At 38.9% G+C, this 27,604-nt stretch overlaps 1 protein-coding gene across 10 annotated transcripts in view; it reads right to left on the bottom strand.

The window, feature by feature from the left end:
• Positions 1-27,604, bottom strand: part of kmt2e (lysine (K)-specific methyltransferase 2E) — a 123,122-nt gene that overhangs the window by 73,872 nt on the left and 21,646 nt on the right. For 9 of the 10 annotated variants that reach the window (XM_073066651.1, XM_073066654.1, XM_073066656.1 and 6 more), the window contains exons 2-4: positions 23,699-23,883; positions 7,122-7,236; positions 542-771 (exon numbers count right to left, since the gene is read on the bottom strand). In XM_073066651.1, the coding sequence (XP_072922752.1) occupies positions 542-771; positions 7,122-7,236; positions 23,699-23,769 (416 nt within the window). In that variant the 5' untranslated portion in view covers positions 23,770-23,883. Of the gene's footprint in view, positions 1-541; positions 772-7,121; positions 7,237-23,698; positions 23,884-27,604 lie in introns of those variants that run through there. The other variant, XM_073066659.1, reaches the window with a different exon arrangement.

Raw genomic sequence — 27,604 nt, 5'->3', positions numbered from 1 at the left:
TTTTAGCTGCCAATATATCGATTCACTTAGAAATTATGTCAAAGCTACCCAAATCCATGCTAGACACATCATTACTAAAACTCTGCTCTATTGTTATGGATTAAAACCATATTGTTATCTGCAAGAGCAGTGACTGCATCTCGATCAAAGCCATAATCAGAATGGCCACCATCAACTGCTGAGTGAACCTCCCAACATTCTCAGTAATTTTCTTCTCCTTTTGCCAATATTTCAATTAAGTGATTATTATTATTCTGGTACAGACATTCATATGGCTTTGATGAACAAAGCAAATGATCAACCGACTACTGTCCTTCAGCAGAAGTTGAATGGTAAACAGGAGATTTTCCAATGTACGTTACACAAAATAGATACACTGAGACTAATCATAAAGATCAATTCTCAGATCATAAATCGGACACATTCTTAGTCTTAAGTGACTAAAAAAAAGTCCCTTTGAAGGAATCCAAACAATCCTTTCAAACAGAAAACTGTGGAAAGAGGCAGATGAAGGACAAAGTTTCAAATCTTGCAGTCTTACCTGCATTTGTCACAACAGATCATGTATCCATCATCATGGGTGAACCCACAGATGCACCTGGTAATATCTGTGCCATAACTTCCATCCTCAGAAGTGCTGATCGTGGTGGCACTGGAGGTCTCATCAAAATTAGCAGTAGTGAATATGCTCACGTCATTTTTTCCTATCACAACTGCTGGAGGAGGGGATGCTGGGGGAGTTGGTGGAGGTCGAGCACCATAATTATGGTCCTACAAATGAAAATGTTAAATTTCAAGATACCCAATTCTAAATGTTATTTTACTATACTATTTTAATAAATTGTGTAGAAGCAGCTTATGTGTCTATCCAGCACCATCAATACTTCTTGGACCCAACGCAGTAACAATAAATCTTATAAAATTTGTGAATTGTTTCAATCAAATTGAGTTAAGTTGAAATTGCTAACAATTGCAAAATAACACATAAAACTGGTAATTTTATTCCATTGCAGTAAAACAGTCATTGGTCTGAAAGTCAACCACTGCCACTTCAACTATACATAAGCCATTTTGTAAAAAAAAACTTCTATTAGATGCCAAAGCAGCAGATACATCATTGTACTCTGTTCTTCAAAATGGTTAAGATTAGTGTTTACCCACTACATCAAAGTTATATCAAGAACTATCAGGAGAATTATCAAATTGACATCAACAGAAATATTGTTATGAAACAAAGCAACCACACCAGAAATATAGTTTAACAGCTTGCCTGTGCATGTTTTAAAAATTACTATAGTATTATCAGCAGTAGACTGGAAAACTCAAATTAAGCTCAGACTCATTTCCTACAGTGGTGCTAGAAAGTTTGTGAACCTTGTAGAATTTTGCTATTTCTGCATAAATGTGATCAGATCTTCATGCAAGTCTTAAAACTAAATGAAAAGAATCCATCAAATAAATAACACAACCTCTGGGGCAATGCCTTCTACAAAAGCTATTTGCAGTCAGGTGTCCAATCAATGAGTTGAGATTGGAGGTGTGGGTTGTAGAGATGCCCTGCTTGACAAAAAAGACACACCAAGTCAGGTTACTCATGAAGAATCAGAATCAGGTTTATTATCACCAGCATGTGACATGAAATTTGTTAACTTAGCAGCAGCAGTTCAATGCAATACATAATATAGCAGACAGAAAAATAATAATAATAATAAATAACATAAAAATAATAATCAATAAACAAGTAAATCAATTATATATATTGAATAGATTTTTTTTAAAACATGCAAAAACAGAAATATTGTATATTTTAAAGAAGTGAGGTAATGTCCAAAGATTCAATGTCCATTTAGGAATTGCATGGCAGAGGGGAAGAAGCTGTTCCTGAATCACTGAGTGTGTTCCTTCAGGCTTCTGTACCTCCTACCTGATGGTAACATTGAGAAAAGGGCAAGCCCTGGGTGCTGGAGGTCCTTCATAATGGGCACTGTCTTTCAGAGACACCACTCCCTAAAGATGTCCAGGGTACTTTGTAGGCTTGTACCGAAGATGGAGCTGACTAGATTTACAACCTTCTGCAGCTTCTTTCGGTCCTGTGCAGCAGCCCCTCTATACCAGACAGTATTGTAGCCTGTCAGAATGATCTCCATGGTATAACTATAGAAGTTTTTGAGTGTATTTGCTGTCATGCCAAACCTCTTCACACTCCTAATAAAAGTACAGCCGCTGTCTTGTCTTCGTTATAACTACATCGATATGTTGGGACCAAGTTAGATCCTCAGAGATCTTGACACCCAGGAACTTGAAGCTGCTCACTCTCTCCACTCCTGATCCCTCTATGAGGATTGGTAGGTGTTTCTTTGTTTTACCCTTCCTGAAGACCCCAAACAGCTCTTTTGTCTTACTGACGTTGAGTGCCAGGTTGTTGCTGCGCCACCACTCCACTAGTTGGCATATCTCACTCCTGTACGCCCTCTCATCACCACCTGAGATTCTACCAACAATGGTTGTATCGTCAGCAAATTCATAGATGGTATTTGAGCTATGCCTAGCCACAAAGTCATGTGTATATAGAGAGTAGAGCAGTGGGCTAAGCACACACCCTTGAGGTGCGCCAGTGTGCAATATCAATGAGGAGGATATGTTATCATCAATTCACACAGATTGTGGTCTTCCGGTTAGGAAGTCGAGGATCCAATTGCAGACGGAAGTACAGAGGCCCAGGTTCTGCAACTTCTCAATCAGGATTGTGGGAATGATGGTTAATAAATGCTGAGCTATAGTTGATGAACAGCATTCTGACATAGGTCTTTGTGTTATCCAGGTGGTCTAAAGCCGCACAGAGAGCCATTGAGATTACGTATGCTGTTGACCTATTGTGGTGATAGGCAAATTGCAATGGGTCCAGGTCCTTGCTGAGGCAAGAGTTCATCTAGTCATGACCAACCTCTCAAAGCATTTCATCACTGTTAATGTGAGTGCTACTGGGTGATAGTCATTAACATTATTCTACTTAGGCACTGGTATAATTGTTGCCTTTTTGAAGCAAGTAGGAACTTCCGCCCTTAGCAATGAGAGGTTGAAAATGTCCTTGAATACTCCCGCTAGTTGGTTGGCACAGGTTTTTAGAGCCTTACCGGGTACTCCATTGGGACCTTCTACCTTGCGAGGGTTGTCTCTTTAAAGACACCCTAACATCAGCCTCTGAGACAGAGATCACAGAGTCATCAGGTGCAGCAGGAATCTTCACAGCTGTAGTTGTGTTCTCCCTTTCAAAGCGTGCTAGAAAGCATTGAGTTCATCTGGTAGTGAAGTTTCTCTGCCATTCATGCTATTGGGTTTCGCTTTGTAGGAAGCAATGTCTTGCAGGCCCTGCCTGCAAGAGTTGCCGTACATCTGATGTCGCCTCCAACCTCATTTGAAATAGTCTCTTCACCCTTGAAATAGCCCTCCGCAAATCATACCTGGTTTTCTGGTACAGGCCTGGGTTGCCAGACTTGAATGCCACAGATCTAGCCTTCAGCAGACGACGTACCTCCTGGTTCATCCACGGCTTTTGGTTTGGGAATGTACGGTCTTTGTGGGCACGTACTCATCCACGCAGGTTTTAATGCAGTCGGAAATAACTGTAGCATACTCATCCAGGTTCGAAGATGAGTCCCTGAATACAGTTCAGGCCACCGATTCAAAGCGCAGTCCTGTGCTTCCCTTGTCCATACCTTCTTGATCCTCACAGCTCATGCTGCAGTCTTCAGTCTCTGCCTATACTCAGTGAGCAGAAGTACAGCTTGGTGATCAGACTTCCCAAAGTGGAATAGCACGATAAGCATTCTTGATGGTGGTGTAGCAACGGTCCAGTGTTGTTCCCTCTGGTATTGCAAGTGATCTGTTGATGGTAATTGCTTAGTGATTTTTTCCAGACTGGCCTGGTTAAAATCTCCCAAACCCTGCTCGTCTCAAGAAAGATCTGTTCATGTGCACCATGCCTTGATTAAAACAACTTTCAGAGCACCTTAGAAGAATAATTGTAGAGATACATGAAGCTAGAAGAGGCTACAAAAGCATTTCTAAAGACCTGAGTGTTCATCAGTCCACAGTAAGAGAAACTGTCTACAAATGAAGGAAATTCAGTACTGTTGCTACTTTCCCTAGGAGTAGGCATCCTGCAAAGATCACACCAAGAGCACAATGCGTAATGCTGAAGGAATTGAAAAAGAATCCAAGGGTAACATCAAAAGACCTGCAGAAAACTCTAGAACTTGCTAAAGTCTATGTTCACTATAAGAAAAACACTAAACAAGGGAAACACTGCTCTCCAAAACAAAAATTGCTGCATGTCTCAAGTTTGCAAAGACCACCTGGATGTTCCACATGCTTATGCAACAATGTTCTGTGGACAGATGAGGCAAAAGTTGCACTTCTTAGCAGAAACACACATTGTTATGCTTGGAGGAAAAGGGCACTGCACACTAACATCAAAACCTCATTACAACTGTGAAGCATGGTAGAAGGGGTATCATGGTTTGGAGCTACTTTGTTGCCTCAGGGCCTGCACAGCTTGCAATCGTTCGAGAAACAATGAATTCAAAATTTTATCAAGACATTTTACAGGAGAATGTCAGGGTAGCAGTCCATCACCTGAAGCTTAATAGAAGTTGGATAATGCAACAAGACAATGATCTGAAAGACAAGAGTAAATCAACAACAAAATTGTTTAAAAAGAAGAAAATTTGTATTTTGGCATGGTCCTGACCATAATCCTATAGAAATGTTGTGGAAGGACCTGAAGCAAGCAATTCATGCAAGGGAGCCCACCACCATCCCAGAGTTGAAGCAGTTTTGTAAGGAGGAATCACCTAAAATTCCTCCAAGCTGATGTGCAGAATAATGTTTGGTTGAAATTACTACAGTACATGGGGGTCACACCAGTTACTGAAACCAAAGGTTCACATACATTTTCCAACAAATACATGTAATATTGGATCATTTTTCTTAATAAATAAATGAACAAATATAATGTTTATTGTGTCATTTATTTAATTGGGTTCTCTTTATCTAGATTTACTACATATATGAAGATCTGATCACATTTTAAGTCATATTTATGCAGAAATAGAGAAAATTCTACAAGATTCAGAAACTTTCTAGTACCACTATATATTATTGAGCAAATAACTTCGATGTTGGGAGTACAGTTGTCCCTCGGTATCCGTGGGGGATTGGTTCCAAGAACCCCCGCGGTTACCCAAGTCCCAAAAATAAAACGGCGTAGTATTCGCATATAACCTACGCGCATCCTCCTGTATATTTTAAATCATCTCTAGATTATTTATAATACCTCATACAATGTAAATGCTATGTAAATAGTTGTTATGCTGTATTGTTTAGGGAATAATGACAAGAAAAAAAGTCTGTACATGTTCAGTACAGATGCAACCATAGTAGCTCTTCTGGGAACGCTGATGCCAATTCTCCCGTGATCTTTAAGTTCTTGAGGCTGTAGCACTTTACGTAGCTAGCCAGCCATCCCTTAACTAGCCTTAAACTCCTTCCTCTCGCTCACAACACAAGTAGCGAACAAACAAGATGTGAGGCGAACAATGCTCAAACAACGAGTGCTGGAGAGAGACTGAGTATCTGTGAAATGGCGGCACTGCAAATTCAAGTTTTGCTTTTTGGAACTTTCTGGAATTTTTTTTCGAATATTTTCGATCCGCAGTTGGTTGAATCCGCAGATACGGAGGGCCGACTGTAATAGGATTCAGTTAAAGGATGTGCAAATGCATATTACAGGATTTTTTTTGAAGCTGAAAGGATTGACAATCGAAGAAAAACTGATGTTAGGGTGCAAAGGCAAATAATTATATTCACAATCACAACTTTTGTCTTTATCTGATTCCCAAGATGTAAACTTCATGTCACTATATAACAACGTTGCTTCTTCATGTCACTATATAACAAGAATGCTTCAATTCACTGTTAGTGAGAATGTAAGCCAGCTGGAGTATTTAAAATATCACATTCTGAGGCGTGTTTTTAAGGGAAAATTCTACGGTTTATGATAACTTAAAGAAATTTAAAATGATCTTTATTTGCCACGTGTACATACAGTGAAATGTACCATTTGTGTCAAATATATGCAGGGAGTAGCCGGCAAGCATCATCATGCTTCTGACACCGACACTGCATTCCCACAACATACTAACTCTACCACATACACCATGGGTACGTGAGAGAAGTCTGAAGCACCCAGATGAAACCTATGCAGTGTTGCGGAGAATGTACAAGTTCCTTACTGACAGCAATTGAGCCTGGGTCACTAACTACTAGCACTGTAATAGCATTACACTAATTACTACACTACTGTGCCCCACTTCCCCACTTGTAAAGTTATGGAAGAGGCTGCCACATCTCCATATTACAAATTTAGTAGCTCTTGACCTCACGATAAGTATTTTCACTTTCAAATGGCCACAAATATATGCTAATAAAAAAGATTGCATTATAATCTGCCTTGCATCTGATCCAATGACAGTGGATGTCCTCTGCAGATAAGAAAGAATGCTTATAGTCTAGTATTTTACTTTTCTACCATGATTCTGACTGTCTATCCCATTTATGTCTCTCATTATTTTATAAACTTCAATCAGATCTCCCCTCAGCCTCCGACACTCCATTCAAAATACAAATCTGTTCAACCTCACCTTGTAGCAATTACTTCCAATTCAGGCAAACCACTTCCCAACCCTCTTGTACCACAATACTCCACCAAGTGCACTGTCACTAAAACTGCAATATGACTTCCTAACTCTTTTTTTCTATGTCCATAACAATGAAGGAAGCAGGCCATACACTTTCTTTGACACTCCCTCTAATTGCCTTGATATGGTCCAGGGGAAAAAAGCTCATATGACAGCATTTGCTACTCTATTTAAGAGGGCAGCTTAGCACAATTACTGGTGTCTCTCAAGGGCAATGAGGTATAGGCAATAAACGCTTTATAGACTAAAGGAGAACATTTTCTGAGATAATCCCAAGTTAAAATTGTTGGAAAAATATACTGCTCATCTGAAATTAAAATATCCAACTAGAAAAGCAGTTATTCTATAAATTCCAAAACTTACTGCGTAAGGCAAACCAATGTAACTGTGCGAATGATGAGAACTGCTGGTATATAACTGGTGTGGATAACTGTTTGATTTTTCTACCACCACAGGGCTCGCTTCTACAGATTCCGGTCTAAAAAAAAGAGAAAATACATTGAATTATTAATTATGTTCTGGATTTATTGCAAGACACAAGAATTCATTCAACTGTAAAAAAAATTACATATACAGTCGGCTCTCCTTATCCGCGGGTTCCACATGCACGGATTCAACCAACCGCGGATCGGGAAAATCTGGAAGTTGAGCATTGTTCGCCTCGTGTCTCGTTGGTTAGCTACTTGTGTTGTGAGTGAGAGGGAGGAGTTTAAGGCTAGTAAGGGATGGCTGGCTAGCTATGTAAAACACTACGGCCTCAAGAACTTAAAAGATCATGGGAGAATCAAGATCGGCTGATGCCGAGGCAGCATCAGCGTTCCAAGAAGAGCTATGACGGTTGCATCTGTACTGAATATGTACAGCCTTTTTTTTTCTTGTTATTGTTCCTGAACAATGCGGTATAACAACTATTTACATAGCATTTACATTGTATTAGGTATTATAAGTAATCTAGAGATGATTTAATGTATACAGGAGGATGTGCGTAGGCTATATGCAAATACTACGCCATTTTATATAAGGGACTTGAGCAACCACGTTTTTTGGTATCCACGGGGGGTCCCGGAACCAATCCCCCATGGATAAGGAGGGCTGACTGTACTTTATGATATCAGATATAGACATATAAGCAAGGATCCCATTAGAATTATGAAATCAAATTGTACTTAATGCTTTTACTTTGCCTTTAATGTAGCTTTGTTGGGACACTAAAACACCAAGCTCACCTACGCTACTCCACCAACAGTTCCCAGACCTACAACCTCAACTACCAAGAAGGATAGGAGTATAGGAATACCACCACGTTCACTTCTCCTAATGGAGCAGCATTATTACTTGAAAATAGATTGTTGACACATAATCATCACTTTGCCTAAGTGATTCCCTATCCAAATACGCTATCAATACTTTCACTAAAAGGACTGCAGCAGTTTAGTTCAACATAAAAAAAAACTTCTCAAGGACTGATACCAAAAATCTATATACATAAAATATTATCCTATGCAGGGTGATGGTCCCATGAAAATTGGTGCCAACTAAACAAGGTTATTAAAATTACTCTATTATAAACCAGAAAACCTAACAGTGATTAGATACATTTAAGCAAAATGCTAACTTGCATCAATACAACAGTTCATGTGAGAAGAAAGCGATGTATGTTATCATACGTGTGTTCACTGCTCCAAGTGAGCATAAACTGCACTCGTGATTGGAAGTTCGACATCTGTTTAGACTTTTGTTAGTCTCCCTAATTGTTACATAAATACTATGTCTGCATCAAATATCTTTTTAAAATGCTTTTGTTTGAACAAAGAATGGAACAAATTCACAAGAATTGTTTAAAATCACACAATCTCAACAGAAATAGCATCAGCCAGCTAAGTCATCAGAAATAACACATGGTCAAAATTTCTGTAACTGTGAATAGCTAAGCGAGTAAAAGATGACCTGATTTCCAAAAGGCATTAAGTTAAAAGATGACACACTTCTTTAATATTTTAAGCAAGATTACTTTTTTTTATTTCCATCTTTTATAGTTTCAAAATAACAAAAAAGGAAAAGGGCCTGAAGCAAAAGTTTGGGCACCCTGCATGGCCAGTACTTAGCTACACCCCCTTTGGCAAGTATCACAGCTTGTAAACGTTTTCTGTAGCCAGCTAAAGTGTCTTTCAATTCTTGTTTGGGGGATTTTTGCCTATTCTTCCTTGCAAAAGACTTCTAGTTCTGTGAGATTCTTGGGCCGTCTTGCATGCCCTGCTCTTTTGAGGTCTATCCACAGATTTTCGATTATGTTTAGGTTGGGGGATTGTGAGGGCCATGGCAAAACCTTCAGCTTGCGCCTCTTGAGGTAGTCCATTGTGGATTCTGAGGTGTGTTTAGGATCATTATCCTGTTGTAGAAGCCATCCTCTTTTCATCTTCAGCTTTTTAAAGACGGTGTGATGTTTGCTTCCAGAATTTGCTGGTGGTTAAATGAATTCATTCTTCCCTCTCCCAGTGAAATGTTCCCTGTACCACTTGCTGCAACACAAGATCAAAGCATGATCGATCCACTCCTGTGCTTAACAGTTGGAGAGGTGTTCTTTTCATGAAATTCTGCACCTTTTTTACTCCAAACATACCTTTGTTCACTGAGGCCAAAATGTTCTATTTTAACTTCATCAGTCCATAGGACTTGTTTCCAAAATGCATCAGGTTTGCTTAGATGTTCCTTTGCAAACTTCTGATGCTGAATTTTGTGGTGAGGACGCAGGAAATGTTTTCTTCTGATGACTCTTCCATGAAGGTCATATTTGTGCAGGTGTCGATGCACAGTAGAACAGTGCACCACCACTCCAGAGTCTGCTAAATCAAGGTCTTTTGCAGTCAAACGGGGGTTTTGATTTGCCTTTCTAGCAATCCTAAGAGCAGTTCTCTCCGAAAGTTTTCTTGGTCTTCCAGACCTCAACTTGACCTCCACTGTTCCTGTTAACTGCCATTTCTTAATTACATTACAAACTGAGGAAACAGCTACCTGAAAACGCTTTGCTATCTTCTTATAGCCTTCTCCTGCTTTGTGGGCATCATTTATTTTAATTTTCTGAGTGCTAGGCAGCTGCTTAGAGGAGCCCATGGCTGCTGATTGTTGGGACAAGATTTGAGGAGTCAAGGTATTTATAAAGCTTTGAAATTTCCATCACCTGGCCTTTCCTAACAATGATTGTGAACAAGCCATAGCTCCAACAAGCTAATTAAGGTCTGAGAACCTGGTAAAAGTTATCTGAGAGCTCAAATCTCTTGGGGTGCCCAAACTTTTGTATGGTGCTCCTTTCCTTTTTTTTTGTTCACTCTAAAATTGTACAAAACAAAAATAATACACTAATCTTGCTTAAAATGTTGAAAAGAATGTTTCATCTTTAACTTGATGATGTTTGGAGATCAGTTCATCTTCTACTCACTTAACTATTCACAGTAACAGAAATTTTGACAAGGGGTGCCCAAACTTTTGCATGTCACTGTATATTCTTGAGAACAGGCCCTTCAGCCCAACTCATCCATGCTGACCATGGTTCACACCTAACCTAGTCCCATTTGCCCAAATTTCAAAGTAGATTTATTATCAACGTACATACGTCAGCAAATACTAATCTGAGATTCACTTTTTGTGGGCATTCACATCAGATACAAAAAAAGCACAAAAGAATCAATGCAAAAACTACAAAAAAATCAGGACAAACAAGTAATATACAAAAGATGACAAATTGTTCAAATACAAAAAGCAAAGCAAAATAATAAAACAAAATAATAAAAATAAAAAATTAACATTGAGAACCTAAGTTGTACAGTATTTGGAAGTGAGCTTATATGTTGTTGAAGCAGTTATCCACTCTGGTTCAGGTGCCTGATGGATGAGGGGTAATAAAGAGTTCCTGAACCTGTTGCTACGGGACCTAAAGCCCCTGTACCTGCTTCATGTTGGCAGCAGCAAGAAGAGAGCATGGTCTGGATGGTGGGGGTCCCTAATGATGGATGATACTTTCTTGCAACAGCATTGCAAGCAGACGTATCGATGATGGACTAGGCCGTATGCATTATTTTTGTAGGCTTTTCGATTCAAGGGCATTTGGTGTTTCCATACCAGGCTGTGAGGCAACCGGTAGTATACCCTCCGCTATGCCACTATAAATATCTTTTTTCCAGTTTAATGATGACTTTCCTATAAGACAGCCCAAACTGTACACAACACTCCAAGTGCAATCTAAGGAAAATCTCGTACAACTGCAATATAACATATGAACTCCTGAACTGAATGCCCTGACTGATGAAAACCAGCTTGTCGAACACTTTACACACTACCGTCTCCCTGTGATACTGCCTTCAGCAAACCATGTGGTTGTACTGTTAGGTCCCTCTGTTACTCAAATTGTCCAGGGTCTGACAATTTACTGTACAAATCCCACCAAAATACATTCTGCACTAACCAAATAGAAAGCCATTTGCCAATCTTTGATCCACTTATCTAACTAATCAAGATCCCCCTGTATTTTTTGATAACCTTCTTCATAGTCTAGCAAAGCAACATCTTTTGCAGCATGATTTTTGCTTAACATGTTGTAAATCCACTATTGACAACAAAATCCTTACACCTAGACTGGTCACAAGTAATAAAAATTGATTCTACTTTGACTCTGATGAAGTGACAACATGGTGGTGGTTAAAGAACCTATCCCTCCAATTAGTTTAATATTCAATTCTGTGGCCAATATCCAACTTCCTTAATACTAGTTTCTTTTTCTATGCTATGTAATTACTAGATAAATCTAGATATCCTGAATTTGAGAAGATACTTTGCAAGTCATGGTGCAGTTACATAACGCAATGCAGAATACTTAACGATGTATTGCACTCTGCAACTCTGGAAATTAAAAATAATTTTGTAAATGCTTTGTGACATTTTTACTGTGTTTGTACCAATCTGTCATCGATTACCTAGACAGCAAGTAAGATACATGGTGAATATGCCCTTCTGTTCCAACATATTAGCAATAGTCTATTTAATCCAGATTTTTTAATTTCATAAATGAACGACAACCATCAGTCAAGCAAAATTCATGAAATGAAAGTGCTTAAGAGAAATTTTAATCACTATCAATCAGCTCCTATCTCGTTCTGAATGGACTAAATTCCTGCTGGGATACCATTCTACAGAAGCCATGACCCTTAGCCATTGTTTTTGTGTGAAGTTTAATGCAGGTATCAAGGTTAATCTTAAGCATATTTCTCATAGGAATCATGTACAGTGGTCAGTAATGGAAACCTAACTAACTTACATCCCCTTAAACCAGAAATTCTTAAGGCTGCCGGCGGCAGCGGTGGAGCAAGAAATGATAGGGTCTTTTAAGAGACTCCTGGATGGGTATATGGAGCTTAGAAAAATAGAGGGCTATGGGTAAAGCCTAGGTAGTTCTAAGGTAGGAACATACATGTTTGGCACAGCTTTGTGGGCTGAAGGGCCTGTATTGTGCTGGATGTTTTCTATGTTTCTATGTATCCAACATATCTATGTATCCTGACAGAAATCTAACAACTCAGGACAATGTTTAAACTAATATTCCATTTGGTTCAATGTTTTACTATACATTCAAGGAACTTCTGCCAACTGGTTTCTGAGAATCTAATATTCTCATTTGCACCACATAGCTAACTAGATCATTGCAAAATACCTCATTAATAGTACAACTTTAATAAGTACATTTTTAGTAGAAATACTATAATTTATCATTGTTTCCAAAAGACCTCTTTGACATTTATTTCCATCAAATACATGGGTTGAAACATAAAAAGAAAGCAATTTTCCTCCTTTTATAACTTCTTTAAACAACTGTTAGAAATTAACCTGAACAAAAAGATCTGAATAAACAATCCCAATATGAATCATGAAACTGAATTTTACTCCATAGAGTAAATACACGATAAAACATGCCGACAAAACACTACAAGCCAACTACTATATAAGATTTCCTCTTCAATTAAGCTGACTCTATTTGTTGCGTAGCAAATTAAAAAGTGCAAGTTAAGCTAATAGAATAAACTCAACAAAATAAATAACGGATAAATATCTTACTTACTCCAAAGAACATGAAAAAATTAAATTGAGATGTTCCAATTCAACACATTATCAGTAGTAAAGCAATCAACCAACATGGAAGAAAACTATCTTAGCACATGCTTTGCATGAACCCAAATGTCACTGAACACAGTAACCTCGTTATGATCATTGACATGACTGTTCACATCCTTTACGATACTAAATCATTCCGCCCAATGTAAAATTACACAATCTGTCGCATAAAAAGTAGTGCATCATGCTGTTTTCCTTGATAAGAATATACTAATGAAAGTTTCATAAATGTATAAGGCAAGTTCCCTAATATTAAAGACAAATGGATATTTAAGAACTCTATTATTTCTTACTACTCATTTTATTATTGAAAGTTAAAAGTTTAGCAGGCACTTTAAATCAGGATGATTTTTGCTTCTATTTAGGTTTGGACTGCTCCACCCTTTTCATTGCCTTATCTTAATCAAGACAAATATTGTAAACTGGATCAATTCTCAGAAAAACAATATGCAATGACCAAAGTATAATAGCAATGATTCCGCTGTAATAACCCTTACCGTTCTGTATTACAGACTGAATTGCAACACACTCTAATGATGTTGCCATTTAAGGTATGTGGTTTAACATGCAGCTCATTTCTTTCTGTTTGGTACGTGAGCAGTGTGGCTGTAAAGTTATCTGGATCACTAAACTAGGCAAGGGCTCCTTTCACTCTCCCTGAAGTTACAAAGAACTGATCAAAAGCCAGTAGAAACTCAGTTCTAGTTATACGAAAAGTTGCAGATGGTGAAAGAAATAAGAGTACAAAGTCCAGGTTTTATCAGCAGCAATTATAAATTCTTAATCTGTAGTTTAGCAACTATTTAAAATCAACAAACCACGTTAAGCTGAGAAAATAGTTAGGGGTACTTTCTTGCCTCTGGATGGTTCTACTACCTTTACAACATTAAACACCTTAAAATGCATGGACAAGAAAACAAGAGATTGAGAAGAGATTGAACACAGGAAGCAAGAAAAACAGGCGGATATGAGAAGAGGAAGCCAAGTGGATTCATAAAGAATGACTAACAAAGAAAAATCATAATTATAAGACAATTTGATCAACTATAGATATTTCAAGTCACAGATCTCAAAGCAGTTGAGGCATAAAACGCTATTGATTTGATATGCATTATATTTGTTATAGTAGCTTTTCAGCACCTGCCTAAATCAGATTTCTTTGTCTCTGCTTGTCTGCCAGCCCACAGATGTAATAATCAATACTACAACAACTTTAATATTATGCCTACAAAGATGGGCACCTCTCAAGAACACTTTAAAAACTTATTATACCTTCACAAACTTCAAGCATCTAGGAATGATTTCAGTGCAAGGAAAACCAGAATTAACATCTGAAATTGTTGCTAGAACTATTTATTTTCAAGTATGTGAGTTGTAAAAAGTAGTCAACGTTTGGGCCGAAATGCTTCAGCAGGATTGGAGAATAAAAACCAAGTAGTAGTAGGGGTAGAAACATTGATTGTACTTTTTTCCATAGATGCTACCTGGCCTACTGAGTTCCTCCAGCATTTTGTGTGTGTTGCACATATTTAAATAAGTATGTTTCCATGTAAATTAAAAACCACCTTGAACCTGAAGAACAATCAGTTAAACATAAGTATGTATTTTCACATTCAATCTGTGATCACTACCAAAAATGAAACCAACTCCGAAATGAAGCTAAAACACAAAATATTCTTCAAAAACGACGACATTAATTAAAGCTAAGCAAATCATTCTGTCAAGGATTAAAACTGTATAAAGCCTGAAATGTAAGGTCAAACTCCATCACATCCAGATTGGCAGCTAATTTTGGCAGTCAAGCTGCAATTTAAATATCTTTCCTATGTAATGGCTCAATTCAGGATTATGAGTCAAACAAAAACTGCAGTTTATTAAGACTTAATATTTAACTAGTAAATATAGTGGTTCCAGTTAATTGGGTCATTGACTACTCGAGGCAACTGCATATTTGGGACAACTCCTTAAGAAAAACAATTATTTGAGAAAATAGATAAGAGTTCCCTCTATTTAATTGGGGCACTATGCCACTTAATTGGTACAAGAGACTGTTGCCAAACAGTTTCTAACTAGCATCAATTGCATGCACTTGTATGGCCGGTAGACACTACACTGTGCTTAGAATAAACAGTTTTAAAATAGCATTAGTTATGAGTGCATATATTTTGTTATCTGTTGGGCTGATGGATGCTGATTCAAAAATCAGTGATTTTTGATCATTTTGTTCTGTATTTTGACTTGAAAAAATTTCAGAGCCTTGCCAAGATGCCATGAAAAAAATTTGACACTAGCTACAGGACCAAATTAAAAGCCATCCGCCTAACACCACTCATCATCACCTGGCAGAGATAACCGATATGCTGAAATCTATCAATTACACACTTGATAAACATGAGGGACATCAGGGAACATCCCAAAGCATGAAGGCAAGGACTCAGATGTTGAAGTGAACCTCAATCAATGGTTTCCCATTGCAACTGATCGAGGTGTTCATGTCAGTAGACCAGTGTTTAAAAAATAACAAGTCAGAGAAGCTAGCTAAGAAGCTGATCATGAAGATTTTAAGCAACAGATGGTTGTGTGCCTTGATGAAAACGTTGACATCACATTAAATTCTAGGAAGCACACAGTGCTGCTGCTGTAAGTTCAGAAACAGGTAAATCTACAAAACTTCCTGAATTGCTTCAAAAATTTTGTGCAGATGGTATCAACGCTGATGAAACAGGCCTTATATTATGCCATGGCAAAAAGTTCCCTTGGCTACAAGCGCACATTATCAGGTTCAAAGAAATAAATTTCAACTAATTGGGGCAGCCACTTAATTGGGTGTAAATGTACTGGTCCCCATGTGTCCCATTAACTGAAATCTTCTGTATATGATTATTTAATTATTAAATATTATCCTTTTTCCAATCCATTTGTAACGAAGTTTATTGTATAACTTTTAAAGGATGAGTAGCTTCACCAATTAAAATCCAATTTACATACTATAATTGATACTAAATATCATTTAATTGTTTAATACCATGATAATGCAATTATTTCCCATTTTATACTGAGCATCAATACATTAAATGTCTTGCAAAAATCTCTATTTCCTATTCATGATGTCATAGGTGTCATAATTTAAGCTAGACTTTTAGGTTAACATTTATGATCACAGCCTCTGCAAACCTTCATCTACAATTCTATGGTGGCATTACTTTTTTTTATTAACAAAATAAACTTTATTCATAATAAAACATTTATTTACAAGAAAGAATATTTCATGCCTTTCCATTCTTTACATACATGGTCAATGCTTCCCACACCGTCTTAGCACTACTGACACTCATGTGGCACTCTGGAGTTTTATATTAAATACAATAATGATTGAGGGGCTTCCTCCCCTCATCTGGCCTCTTCCTCTCCAGTAGGAAAAGTACTCTGCACTGTGGTCGTTCCCTACCAGGCTCTTGCACTGGCTGCATCAAGCTTCAGGGCATCCCTCAGCATGTACTCCTGCAGCCTGGAATGTGCCAGTTAGCGGCATTTCTACATGGACATCTCGATGTGCTGATAGACCAACAAGTCTCAGATAGACTAAAGAGCATCTTTCACTGAGTTGAGGATCTGCTATCAGCATCTGATGTTTGTCTCTATGTGCATCCCTGGGAACAGCCCATAGATCAGAGTCTCCTCTGTCACGAAGCTGCTTGGAGTGAAATGTGACTCAGGCCCTTTCATCATTCCCCACAGCTTCTTCACAAAACCAGTCTGCAAAAAGGTGAGTGAGTGTCTCTTCCCCATTACAGCCATCCAGCAGGCAGCGGATTGTGCTGATGATGCTCCAGGCAAGCAGAAAGGATCTGAGTGGGAGGGCTCCTCTCAGCACCAGGCAGGCAAGGTCTTGGTGCCTGTTGATGAGGCCTTATGATGAGGTATTCTGCCAGAAGGTCTGGACAGTCTGCTCGGGAAACCACCCAATTGTGCGCAGAGTCCTTCTGCTGCAGTGTCTGCAGGACATTCCATGCTGACCACTGCCTGATGGCCTTGTGATCAAAAGTGTCGGTCAGGAAGAACTTCTCAACGAACGACAGGTAATGTGACACTGTCCAGCTGACAGGGACTGTGTGCAGCAACAGGGTCAGACCCATCCTTCGCAACACTAGGGACAGGTAGAACCTTGGCACACAGTGGTAATTGGTGCCCACGTATTTAGGTTCATGTACAGCCTGATGCAACCACACACAAAGGTGGTCATCTGGGTGAGAGCACTATTCCAAAAGCCAAGATGTAATGCAAACTTAGTGCCACAAGGTGGTAGTCTGGTGCAGTTTACACTGCTCCACACAGTATCATGTCTCCTTCCATATAAGGAAAACTCATATGGAGACTCTGGTATCAACCCAAAACATATTTTATTTCCCCAAACCTCCACCTTCTCCCCCCCCCCCCCGCCCCCTGCCTTCAAATTTAACCTGCTAAGTTTTTCTTGCAGGTTGTTTATTCCTAAGGAAACATTGATGATTTTTTCCAAATCATTAAGTTCCTCCTCAATAGAATTGATTAACAGAATTAATTTACCTATTACTAGTCCCTTACTATTCAATCCTACCACTTGCTTTTTATTGGATGGCATTCCAAGTCAGCAGGTGCTAACGTTTTCAATTGCTTCCCACCATCTCCATCTGCCCTCTCCTTCTGCATAGTTCACTATCTTTCTCATCACTTGTTCCACTAACTGTAAGATATTTAACAAAAATATTGCTTGACAATTAAAAAAGATTGCTTGCAACACTTGCTCTAGTGTTGCCCTTCAAAACGCAAGTGTCAATTGCCAAGATAGGCTTTGTTCATATCAAACACTGCTATTTTGCAATGTTAGTTCTTCAAACTTAATTGCTTGTCATAGAAAGAAGAGGTTTTAACATGGAAAACAAAAAAGAGAGGCAACAAGAACAAAAGAGAGAAAATGATCTAGAAAATGATCACAGACGAAAATGCAATATAACCACAAGAAACTGTCCTCCAAAGGTTCTCAACCTGGGGTCCACGGATCTCTTACTTAATGGATTAGGTCCATGGCATAAAAAGATATGAATCTTTGCTCTAAGCAAATTCACAGGAGACTTGCTATTAATATTTGTGCATTTACTACCTGCCATACATTTTGTACTGTAACTTAAGCTATTTTGTTACAGGTGTCTGGTAAACACCTGGGGCCTTTAACAACTGGAAAAAAATATCAAAATAACACTTAGAAATGAACCATAACACCTGAATAATTTAGCAGTTTCCTGGTTATTTATTCAATTTAACCAATAATTTCAGAACCATAATTATTAAGTTCACTTCCATCCATAAACTGATCTTTACCAACTAACTGGAGGAACTCAGTGGGTCAAGAAGCACTGATGGAGTTGGGGGGGGGGGGGGGGGTTGTTGTTGGCATATGGAGGAATTGTCATAATTTTGGGTCAAGTTCCTACTTCAAGAGGGAAGATATCCAGAATAAAGAGGAGAGTGGGAAGGGTGACAGGGACCAGTTAGTGATAAGTGAGGAAGTCAGGAAGTGATAAGTTAGTGAGGAAGGGCAGAAGGTAACCAGAGGGGTGATAGGTTGAAACAGACAAGAAAACAAGAAGGGGAGAAAGTATAAGGCAGAGGGCTGTGAGGCAAACGTTCCTACAGGGTTTGGAGCATGTCAAGCTGAGACACAAAGACTACAAGTGATGGAATCTGATAAGATGATAATGTAATGAGTCTCAGTCTAGCCATTAGTTCCTTACCCAGATCTGGGCCGTACCTTCCAAATATCTGGACCTGACTTGCACTACCTTACTTTCCCTTTTGTATTTTCTAATTATGATTTATAATTTAAATTTTTATTATATTTACTTCGATTTGTACTTCAGGGAGCATGAAGCGCAGAATTAAATATCGCTGTGATGAATGTACGCTCTAGTATCAATTGTTTGGTGACAATAAAAGTAAAGTTGTGGCAGAGCTTAAATATAAAAGGTTACACAATTAAGTTGGTCATCATCATCATAAGACCACAAGATATAGGAGTAGAAGTAGGCCATTTGGCCCATCAAGTCTGCTCCACCATTCAATCATGGACTGGTCCAATTCTTCCAGTCATCCCCACTCCCCTCCCTCCTTCACCCCATACCCTTTAACACTCTGGCAAATCAAGAACCTATCTATCTCTGGCTTAAATACACCCAATGACTTGGCCTCCATAGCTGCTTGTGGCAATAAATTCCACAGATTTACCACCCTCTGACTAAAGTAATTTCTCCGCATCTCAGTTCTAAAAGGACCTCCTTCAATCCTGAAGTCATGCCCTCTTGTCTGAGAATCCCCTACCATGGGAAATAACTTTGCCGTATCTAATCTGTTCAGGCCTTTTAACATTCAGAATGTTTCTATGAGATCCCCCCTCATTCTCCTGAACTCCAGGGAATATAGCCCAAGAGGTGCTGGACTTTCCTCACACAGTAACCCCTTTGTTCCTGGAATCATTCTCGTGAATCTTCTCTGAACCCTCTCCAATGTCAGTACATCTTCTCTAAAATAAGGAGCCCAAAAGTGCACACAATACTCCAAGTGTGGTCTCACAAGTGCCTTATAGAACCTCAACATTACATTCCTGCTCTTATATTCTATACCTCTAGAAATGAATGTCAACATTAACCTTTAAGGCATCTTGCACAAGGACTCCTAAGTCCCTTTGCATCTCTGCATTTTGAATTCTCTCTCTATCTAAATAATAGTCTGCCCGTATATTTCTTCCACCAATGTGCATGACCATACACTTTCCAACACTGTATTTCATTTGCCACTTCTTTGCCCATTCCCCTAAACTATAAGTCTCTCTGCAGGCTCTGTTTCCTCAACACTACCCGCTCCTCACCTATCTTTGTATCATCGACAAATTTAGCCACAAATTCATTAATACCATAGACCAAATCACTGACATACATCATAAAAAGCAGCAATCCCAACACCGACCCTTGTGGAACTCCATTGGTAACCGGCAGCCAGCCAGAATAGGATCTCTTTATTTCCACTCTCCGTTTTCTGCCGAGTAGCCAATGCTCCACTCACATTAGTAACTTTCCTGTAATTCCATGAGCTCTTTATCTTGCTCAGCAGCCTCATGTGTGGCACCTTGTCAAAGGCCTTCTGAAAGTCCAAGTACACCACCTCTACTACATCTCCTTTGTCTACCCTGCTAGTAATTTCCTCAAAGAATTGTAGTAGGTTAGTAAGGCAGGACTTTCCTTTCAGGAAACCATGCTGCCTTTGGCCTATCTTGTCATGTGCCTGCAGGTACTCTGTAATCTCATCCCTAACAAATGATTCCAACAACTTCCCAACCAGTGAAGTCAGGCTAACAGGTCTACAATTTCCTTTCTGCTGCCTCCCACCCCTCTTAAACAGCGGAGTAATATTTGCAATTTTCCAGTCATCTGGTACAATGCTAGAATCCATCAATTCTTGAAAGATCATCGTTAGTTCCTCCGTAATCTCTCCAGCTACTTCCTTTAGAACCCGAGGGTGCATTCCATCAGGTCCAGGAGATTTATCCACCCTCAGACCATTAAGCTTCCTGAGCACCTTCTCAGTTGTAATTTTCACTACACAAACTTCACTTCCCTGACACTCTTGAATGTCCAGTATACTGCAGACGTCTTCCACTGTGAAGACTGATGCAAAATACACATTCAGTTCCTCTGCCATCTCTGCATCCCTCATTACAATATCTCCAGCATCATTTTGTATTGGTCCTATATCTATGCTCGATATCAGCACATCCCTTCCCAATGAGCTTAACACATTCTATGCACATTTTGAACAGAAGGATATGTGTATGATACATTGCTTTCACAAATTCTGGTAATGCCACCCTCCTCCTTCACCATTTCTCATTTGCCTCTCCCACCTTATCTCCTTACCTGCCCATCATCTGCCTATGGTGCTCCTCCCCCTTTTCTTTCATCCATGGCTTGTTGTCCTCTCCTATCAGATGCCCCCTTCGCCTGCCCTGTATCTCTTTCACCAATCAACTTCCCAGCTTTTTACTTCACCCCTCCCCCCACCTTCTAACTCTGACTCCTTATATATTTTTTCCTCCAGTCCTGATGAAGAGTCTTGGTCCAAAATGTCAACGATACTCTTTTCCATAGATGCTGCCTGGCCTGCTGAGTTCCTCCAACATTTGTGTGTGTTGCTTGGATTTCCAGCATCTGCAGATTTTCTCTTGTTTGTGATGAGTATCCACTCTCCCAGCCTCCAGTGCACTAACAGTTAACGTCCTAATGGTTTGGTATGGCAGCTGCTCTGCATGTGACCACAGGAAACTACAGACTTGTGGACACAGCTCAGCACATCACAGCAACCAAGCTCCCTAATATGCATTATGTCTGAAACTTCTCACTGCCTTAGTAAAATAATCAGCATTATCAAAAACCCCACCCACTCAGGACATTCTCGCTTCTCTCCTCTTCCACTGGGCAAAAGATACAAAAGTCTGAAAGTACATGCCACCAGATTCAAGAACAGCTTCTATCTCACTGTTATCAGACTCTTGAACGGACATGTTATGATCTTGCACTTTATCATTTACCTGCACTGCACCTTTTGGTAGATTTTACACTTTTTTCTACATTGTAATTGTTTTACCTTATTCTAGCTCAAAAGAACTATGTATGTAATGATTTGATCTGTATAAATAGTATTTTAAACAAGCTTTTAACTGTATTTTGATACATTTGACGATAATAAACCAATATGCATCCGATATTCCATTTTTCAAATGCAAATAAATTATAACATTTCACTATACAGCAATACCTGATAACATTGTAAAAAAACAGCATGATTCCCTAACACTGCCATGACCAACAGCAGTAGTCATGAGTTATTTAGTTAGTGCTGTTTTTAATACAAGTTCTATTGATTGCATTATTATCAATCTGTCTGAATTATCACAAATTCTCTAACTGCAATCCTGAAGATTCTAAGTGGTTCTCACATTGTCATTGTTCAAAACATTGGTTAGACCAAAATAAGAGTACTCTGTACATTTCTAGTCCCCAGACTACACAGCAATGTAGAGAATACAAAGACATTCACCAAGGTCGTTGCCTGGATTGGAGGGCTGAAATAAGGAGAGACTGGATAGGCTAGGCTTATTCTGACTGGAGGAACATATAGCATAAGTAGTCAGAATCATTTCACCCAGAGAAAATGTTTAAAATAAGACAGTACAATTTTAAGAGACCTGAGGGATAAATCTTTTTGCATAATGATAATGAAGGCAGACATAATTACATTCAAGAAGTGTTTGAAAAGGTACTTGGATAGAAAATGTGTCGAGGGTTGCTGGCCTAATGTGGGCAAGTTAATATCTGCCACAGGCAGCATGGACAAGGTGGGCCAAATGGACCCCATTTCTGTCTGTACATTTGTATTTGAACAAATATGTATTGAATTACATACACTGGTATTACTCTATTGCTCAAGAATGTCTCCTGAGGTGGTAGCACTCAATGGCATGCAAAATGTTTACTTGCACTGCATATGGCACACACTATCTTGGACAACCTAAGAACTAAGAGAGATTATAAACGCTGAGAGCAAATATATAAAATGAGTAACGTTTCAACAGATACTCCATTGCATAGCTTCTTGTGTCATACTATTCCTACTTGTAATAGACCTCTAAATATACAGCTGAAAAGTTATGTTTTTAATTAAAACTCTGTATTCACCCTGGTGGAGGGTTGTATAATTTACATTTGTAAATTGGTTTCAATGGGGAGTTTCTCAAGTGGAAAATTCTGTACACCTGCAAAGCAGTGGATGACAAATTTCAACCATTTCTGACCAAACTATCATTGTGTACTTTAGCTTTTTGTCCCTCTCCAGTGGGAAGGTTACTTGTTAGCTTATAGTCACTGCATTTTTGCTAGGTTATGACTTTTGGCTAAAGATCCCATCACTACCCTACACCAAGGAAGTTGGAGCCATATTAAAAAAAAGGTCTAGGGGTCTCACATATCTTCGAGGGCAAAATGGTAGCACCATGGTGTTATGTACTCATTGTTCAGAAGAGACCGTGGGTTGGTTTTTAAACAACTATTTAGTCTGAACTCTGGAGGGTCAGGAAGGCTTCCCCAGGGTTCAGCAAGGATTTTTCACACTTCCACATCCCCAAATTAATTCTAGTAGTTAATTTCAATAGACCTGGCAGAGCTTAGGACATTTACAAATATCACACATGGCCCCATTGTTAAGATGTCCTCAATGTCTCCGGACGCTTCAAATCACAGACATTATGGCTTTGTCTGAATCATTCCAGATCCCTATATGGCCTCCATTATTACCAAAAATAATATTGGTTCAAACTTATGAATAAAGTTAAGTACAAGTGCACATCCTCAATATAAATAACAATGAGAACATATAAAAACTGATCATTCCCATAATTAATTTATGAAATAAGGTTTCAGCTTTGTTCATTGTGTTACGTTTCCATAGAGAAAGACAACAAGCAGTCCATACTGGACACATTGACAAGTGTTTCTAAATATCAGACAATGACCAATTTAAAATTATATCTATGATTGTAAAAGTAAATTTTGTAGAACTTAATATTCCAAAATTCCTTAAGAAATAAACTAAATATAGTTCAGCACATACATATTTGGTAATATTTTTAAATCGTTATAGGGAAATGACAATTCTTAAATTTACAATATATAATTGTCAACCATAAAATTGCTTACTCTGACCCTGCAGCCATTTCCAAATATAAGGATTCCGTTGTGTCAAACCCTATTGGGATCACTATGCTCATGACGTTCGCTGCTGATACAATCGATTTCTACGGAGTCCTACACATTGGCATCCAAAACACTGGGGCATGCCAGCCACAGTGCTCATTGCAAACATCTAAGTGCATCCACAAAACCTGTAAAATAACCACAGAAGTGTTAAACTTAACAGCATTTCCATTACTTTTAACCAAATTTCAAACCAAGTAACATCAAGCTCTTAACAAGGTTATTCCAATGCAGTAATTCAGTGTCGGAAATATTTTGATCAGATCTAAGACAGTAACTGTGTCTTCTCACGTGAATTACTGAAGAAATTAATTTTATTGTGGTATGTTTTTTTACTATACACCCTCAACTGAATTCAAGTGATGGCATTTAAATTTTAAAAAACATGAAAAACGCTATTCAGATTTTTTTTTATGAAAATGACTCTTTAACAAATTACACACATTTTCCCCAATTTCATATTATAGGAATAACTGCTGAAATGTATTTGTAATCACTGAGACCTTCTAAGGAAGGCTGCTCACGGTAATAGTAATCCCTCATTGCTTTGATCAAGGCAATTTTTTTTTCCTGTACCATTTAGATCTCTTCCCATTATTTGCAGATAGTAATATGGGACCATTAAAAAGTAAAGTAAGTCAGCAATAATTTTGCAACTCCCCTCACAACTATGAAATAGTTCTCCAGCTAGAATTGACAGAAGGTGCACCAATATCATTTCTTATTCACAGAGTCTATGAAAGGAAAAAGGTCCAACTTATCATGTTGCTAATTTACTTTTGTAAATTATATTACAGTATACAATTCTATTGGTCACATAAAATTTGGGAAATGTAGATATTATTAAGTTATTTATTTAGAGATACAGCGCAGAACATCCTTCCAGCCCAAAGAGCCCACCACCCCAGCAACCCACCTATTTAACTGTTGCATAATCACAGGACAATTTACAATTACCTATTAGCTACTAAGCAGTACATCTTTGGAATGTGGGAAGACACTGGAGCACTTGGAGGAAACCCACACGATTCATGGAGAAAATGTACAAATACAGATAGTGATGTAATTGCACTCCGAAATCTGAAATGTCCTGAGCTGTAATAGGGTCACACTAACCACTACACTACCCTGGCACCCATATTTGATTTGATAAAGCGATAACATAAAGGGCAGTTAAATTAGTTTAATGATTCAGAACCTATTCCTGGATATCCTGTTGACTGTTTAAGAATATCTCACCTGGAAAAATCTACACAGACTATAGTTGCAGCCAATTTTGTTAGGTATTTGCTGGGATCCATCTTCAAAATAATCAATCTCTCAAAAAAAAGTCATGCCTTACTGCTCGAGACTGGCTTTCACCCTGCCCTTCACTGCTATTTGTAAGCATGTGGATTTTTGTGCACTCTCAACCCTCCCCCCGCACCACCGCTCCAGTACTTCCATTTCCTTCCACATCATGAAGCCACTTAAGTTGTTCGGCTAATTGACAAACTACTACCTATGTAGATGAGTAGTCAGACAACATACACACCGCTGGTCTACGAGACCATCGGAGTTATTTATTGCATCCAGTGCTCCCAGTTGCAGCCCCCTCCACATTGGTAAGATCTGACACAGAATGGGGACATCATTGGGCACCTTTGCTGCAACTGTCACAACAGCAGGATTACTCAGTGGCCATCCATTTCAATTCCACCATACTCCTACACAGACATGTCTGTCCACAGCCTCCTCTATTTCCACAACGAAGTCAGGTGCAGATTAGAGGACTAATTCCTCATATTCTATCCTGGTAGTCTCCAACTTGACGGCAGGAACATTGATGTTTATAACTTCTGGTAACTATTCCTCTCTGTTCCCACCACCACATGTGTTTTCCCTCATTCTGGTGGCTCTCTCACCCCTCTTCTGTTACACTCCCATGGCCTTGTGATGTACCATCATTTCCTCTGGTTCTCCTTCCTTTAGTTCCTACAAGTACTTGGGGATGCACCTGGACGACAGAGTTGAGAGTAGCACCAACACAGAGACTGTGTACGAGAAGGGCCAGAGTCACCTCTACTTCCTGAGGAGATTGAGGTTCTTTGGAGTATGTAGGCCTCTCCTGCACATGTTCTATCAGTCTCTTGTCACCAGTGGTATGTTTTGGGCAATGGCATCAACAGGGGTGATGCCAACAGGCTTAATAAACTGATTAGAAAGACTGGCTCTGTTATAGCAGTCAAACTGGACACACTGGAGGCTGTGGTAGAACAAAGGACCCTATGGAAAATCCTGGCAAATTCTGGACAATGTTTTTCACACTCTGCATGTCATCTTGCCTGAACAGAGAAGTAATAGACTAAGACAGTTGTGCTACTCCAAAGAGCACTACATGAGATCATTCTTACCCTCAGCCATTAGGCTCTAGGAGTCAACTTATATCCAGGGAAGTGATGATCTCCTCCTGTTGGATTGTTTGTGGTAACTAATTCTTTATTCTACTTCTCTTCTAATATTTGTATCTGTGCACTGTAATGCTACTGTGACACTGTAATTTCCTTTGAGGTCAATAAAGTATCTATCCTTTATTCCATGTTCTTCTGCCCTCTCCTATCAGATTCCTTCTTCTTCAGCCCCTTATCTCTTCTACCTATCACCTCCTAGATTCACACATCATTCCTTTTCAACACCCCCCCCCCCACCCACTTAACTTCCCATTCACCTGGACTCATCTAACACTTGCTAGCTTGTGATCTCTTCCCCCCCCCCCCCCATTCCCCTATTATCCTGGCCCTTGTCCATTTCCTTTCAGTCTTGATAAAGAGTCTCGATCCAAAACGTATACCGTTCCACTCCCTCCATAGATGATGCCTGACCTTCTGAATTCCTTCAGCATTTTGTATATGTAGCTCAAGATTTCCAGCATTTACAAATCTCCTGTGTCTTCATAAGGCAAATCCATTTCATGTAATGAGAAAAAATAGTAGACTATCACTTTTAATTGCACACATTTAAAGGTAGTTTTTTTTTCTCACACAGAACACCAGATAACTCCACTGTTGTTTGAAGCGTGAAGAAATTTTATGTTAATCCAAATTGGCAATCTGGACCTGAGTATAGTAGCCAACACAAACAACAGTAACCCCATCATTGCAAAACTGATTTGATATTGTATTTAAACTGCCACATGCCAGAAAAACAGCACAAAAAGATAATGATAACATTAACCACTGGAAACGTGATAACAATACAGGCAACCCCTGTGTTTCACCCTTCAAGATACAGAAATTCATCTTTACAGAATTCCCAAATCTTTACCATTAGATTAACAGGTATGAAATAAATTTCACTCTCATGCATTTGCAGGAAGTAAATGAATCAAATATTTTCCTTAAATTGCATTATTATGCAATATTTTACATATTATGTGGCTTTGCATTACAGATAATTACAATACGAAATGTTTTCTAGATGGCACTTCCCGCCACTCATATTGTTAAAATGCTCATGGAAAATGTACCACCTGTTTTCTCATACTTCAAATATGGCATTCATATAGTTTAGAAAAGTAATAAAGTCAATCTTTTGACATTGACTACCTAGAGACCGATTATCAATGATTGACATTTTCCCAAGCTAGACAGTACTGTGCAAGTCTAAGTCACATATATATAGCTAGAGTGCCTAAGACTCTTGCACACTACAGTATGTGTCAATGTGGAGAGAGAGCAAGCTGGTAAATCTGGCGAGAGCAAGTGATATTGTGAATAGTAAGGGTGGAGTGCTGCAGCAGGGGTGTGGGACAGGTGGCAGAGGAGTGCTGGGGTAGGGGATAGTGTAGGTACAGACACATCCAGCCCTCAA

Source organism: Hemitrygon akajei, chromosome 14, assembly GCF_048418815.1.
Source record: "Hemitrygon akajei chromosome 14, sHemAka1.3, whole genome shotgun sequence".
Classification (NCBI taxonomy): Eukaryota; Metazoa; Chordata; class Chondrichthyes; order Myliobatiformes; family Dasyatidae; genus Hemitrygon; species Hemitrygon akajei.
Note: the sequence above shows the minus strand (reverse complement) of the source record. Positions and strands in the feature narration are given on the sequence as shown.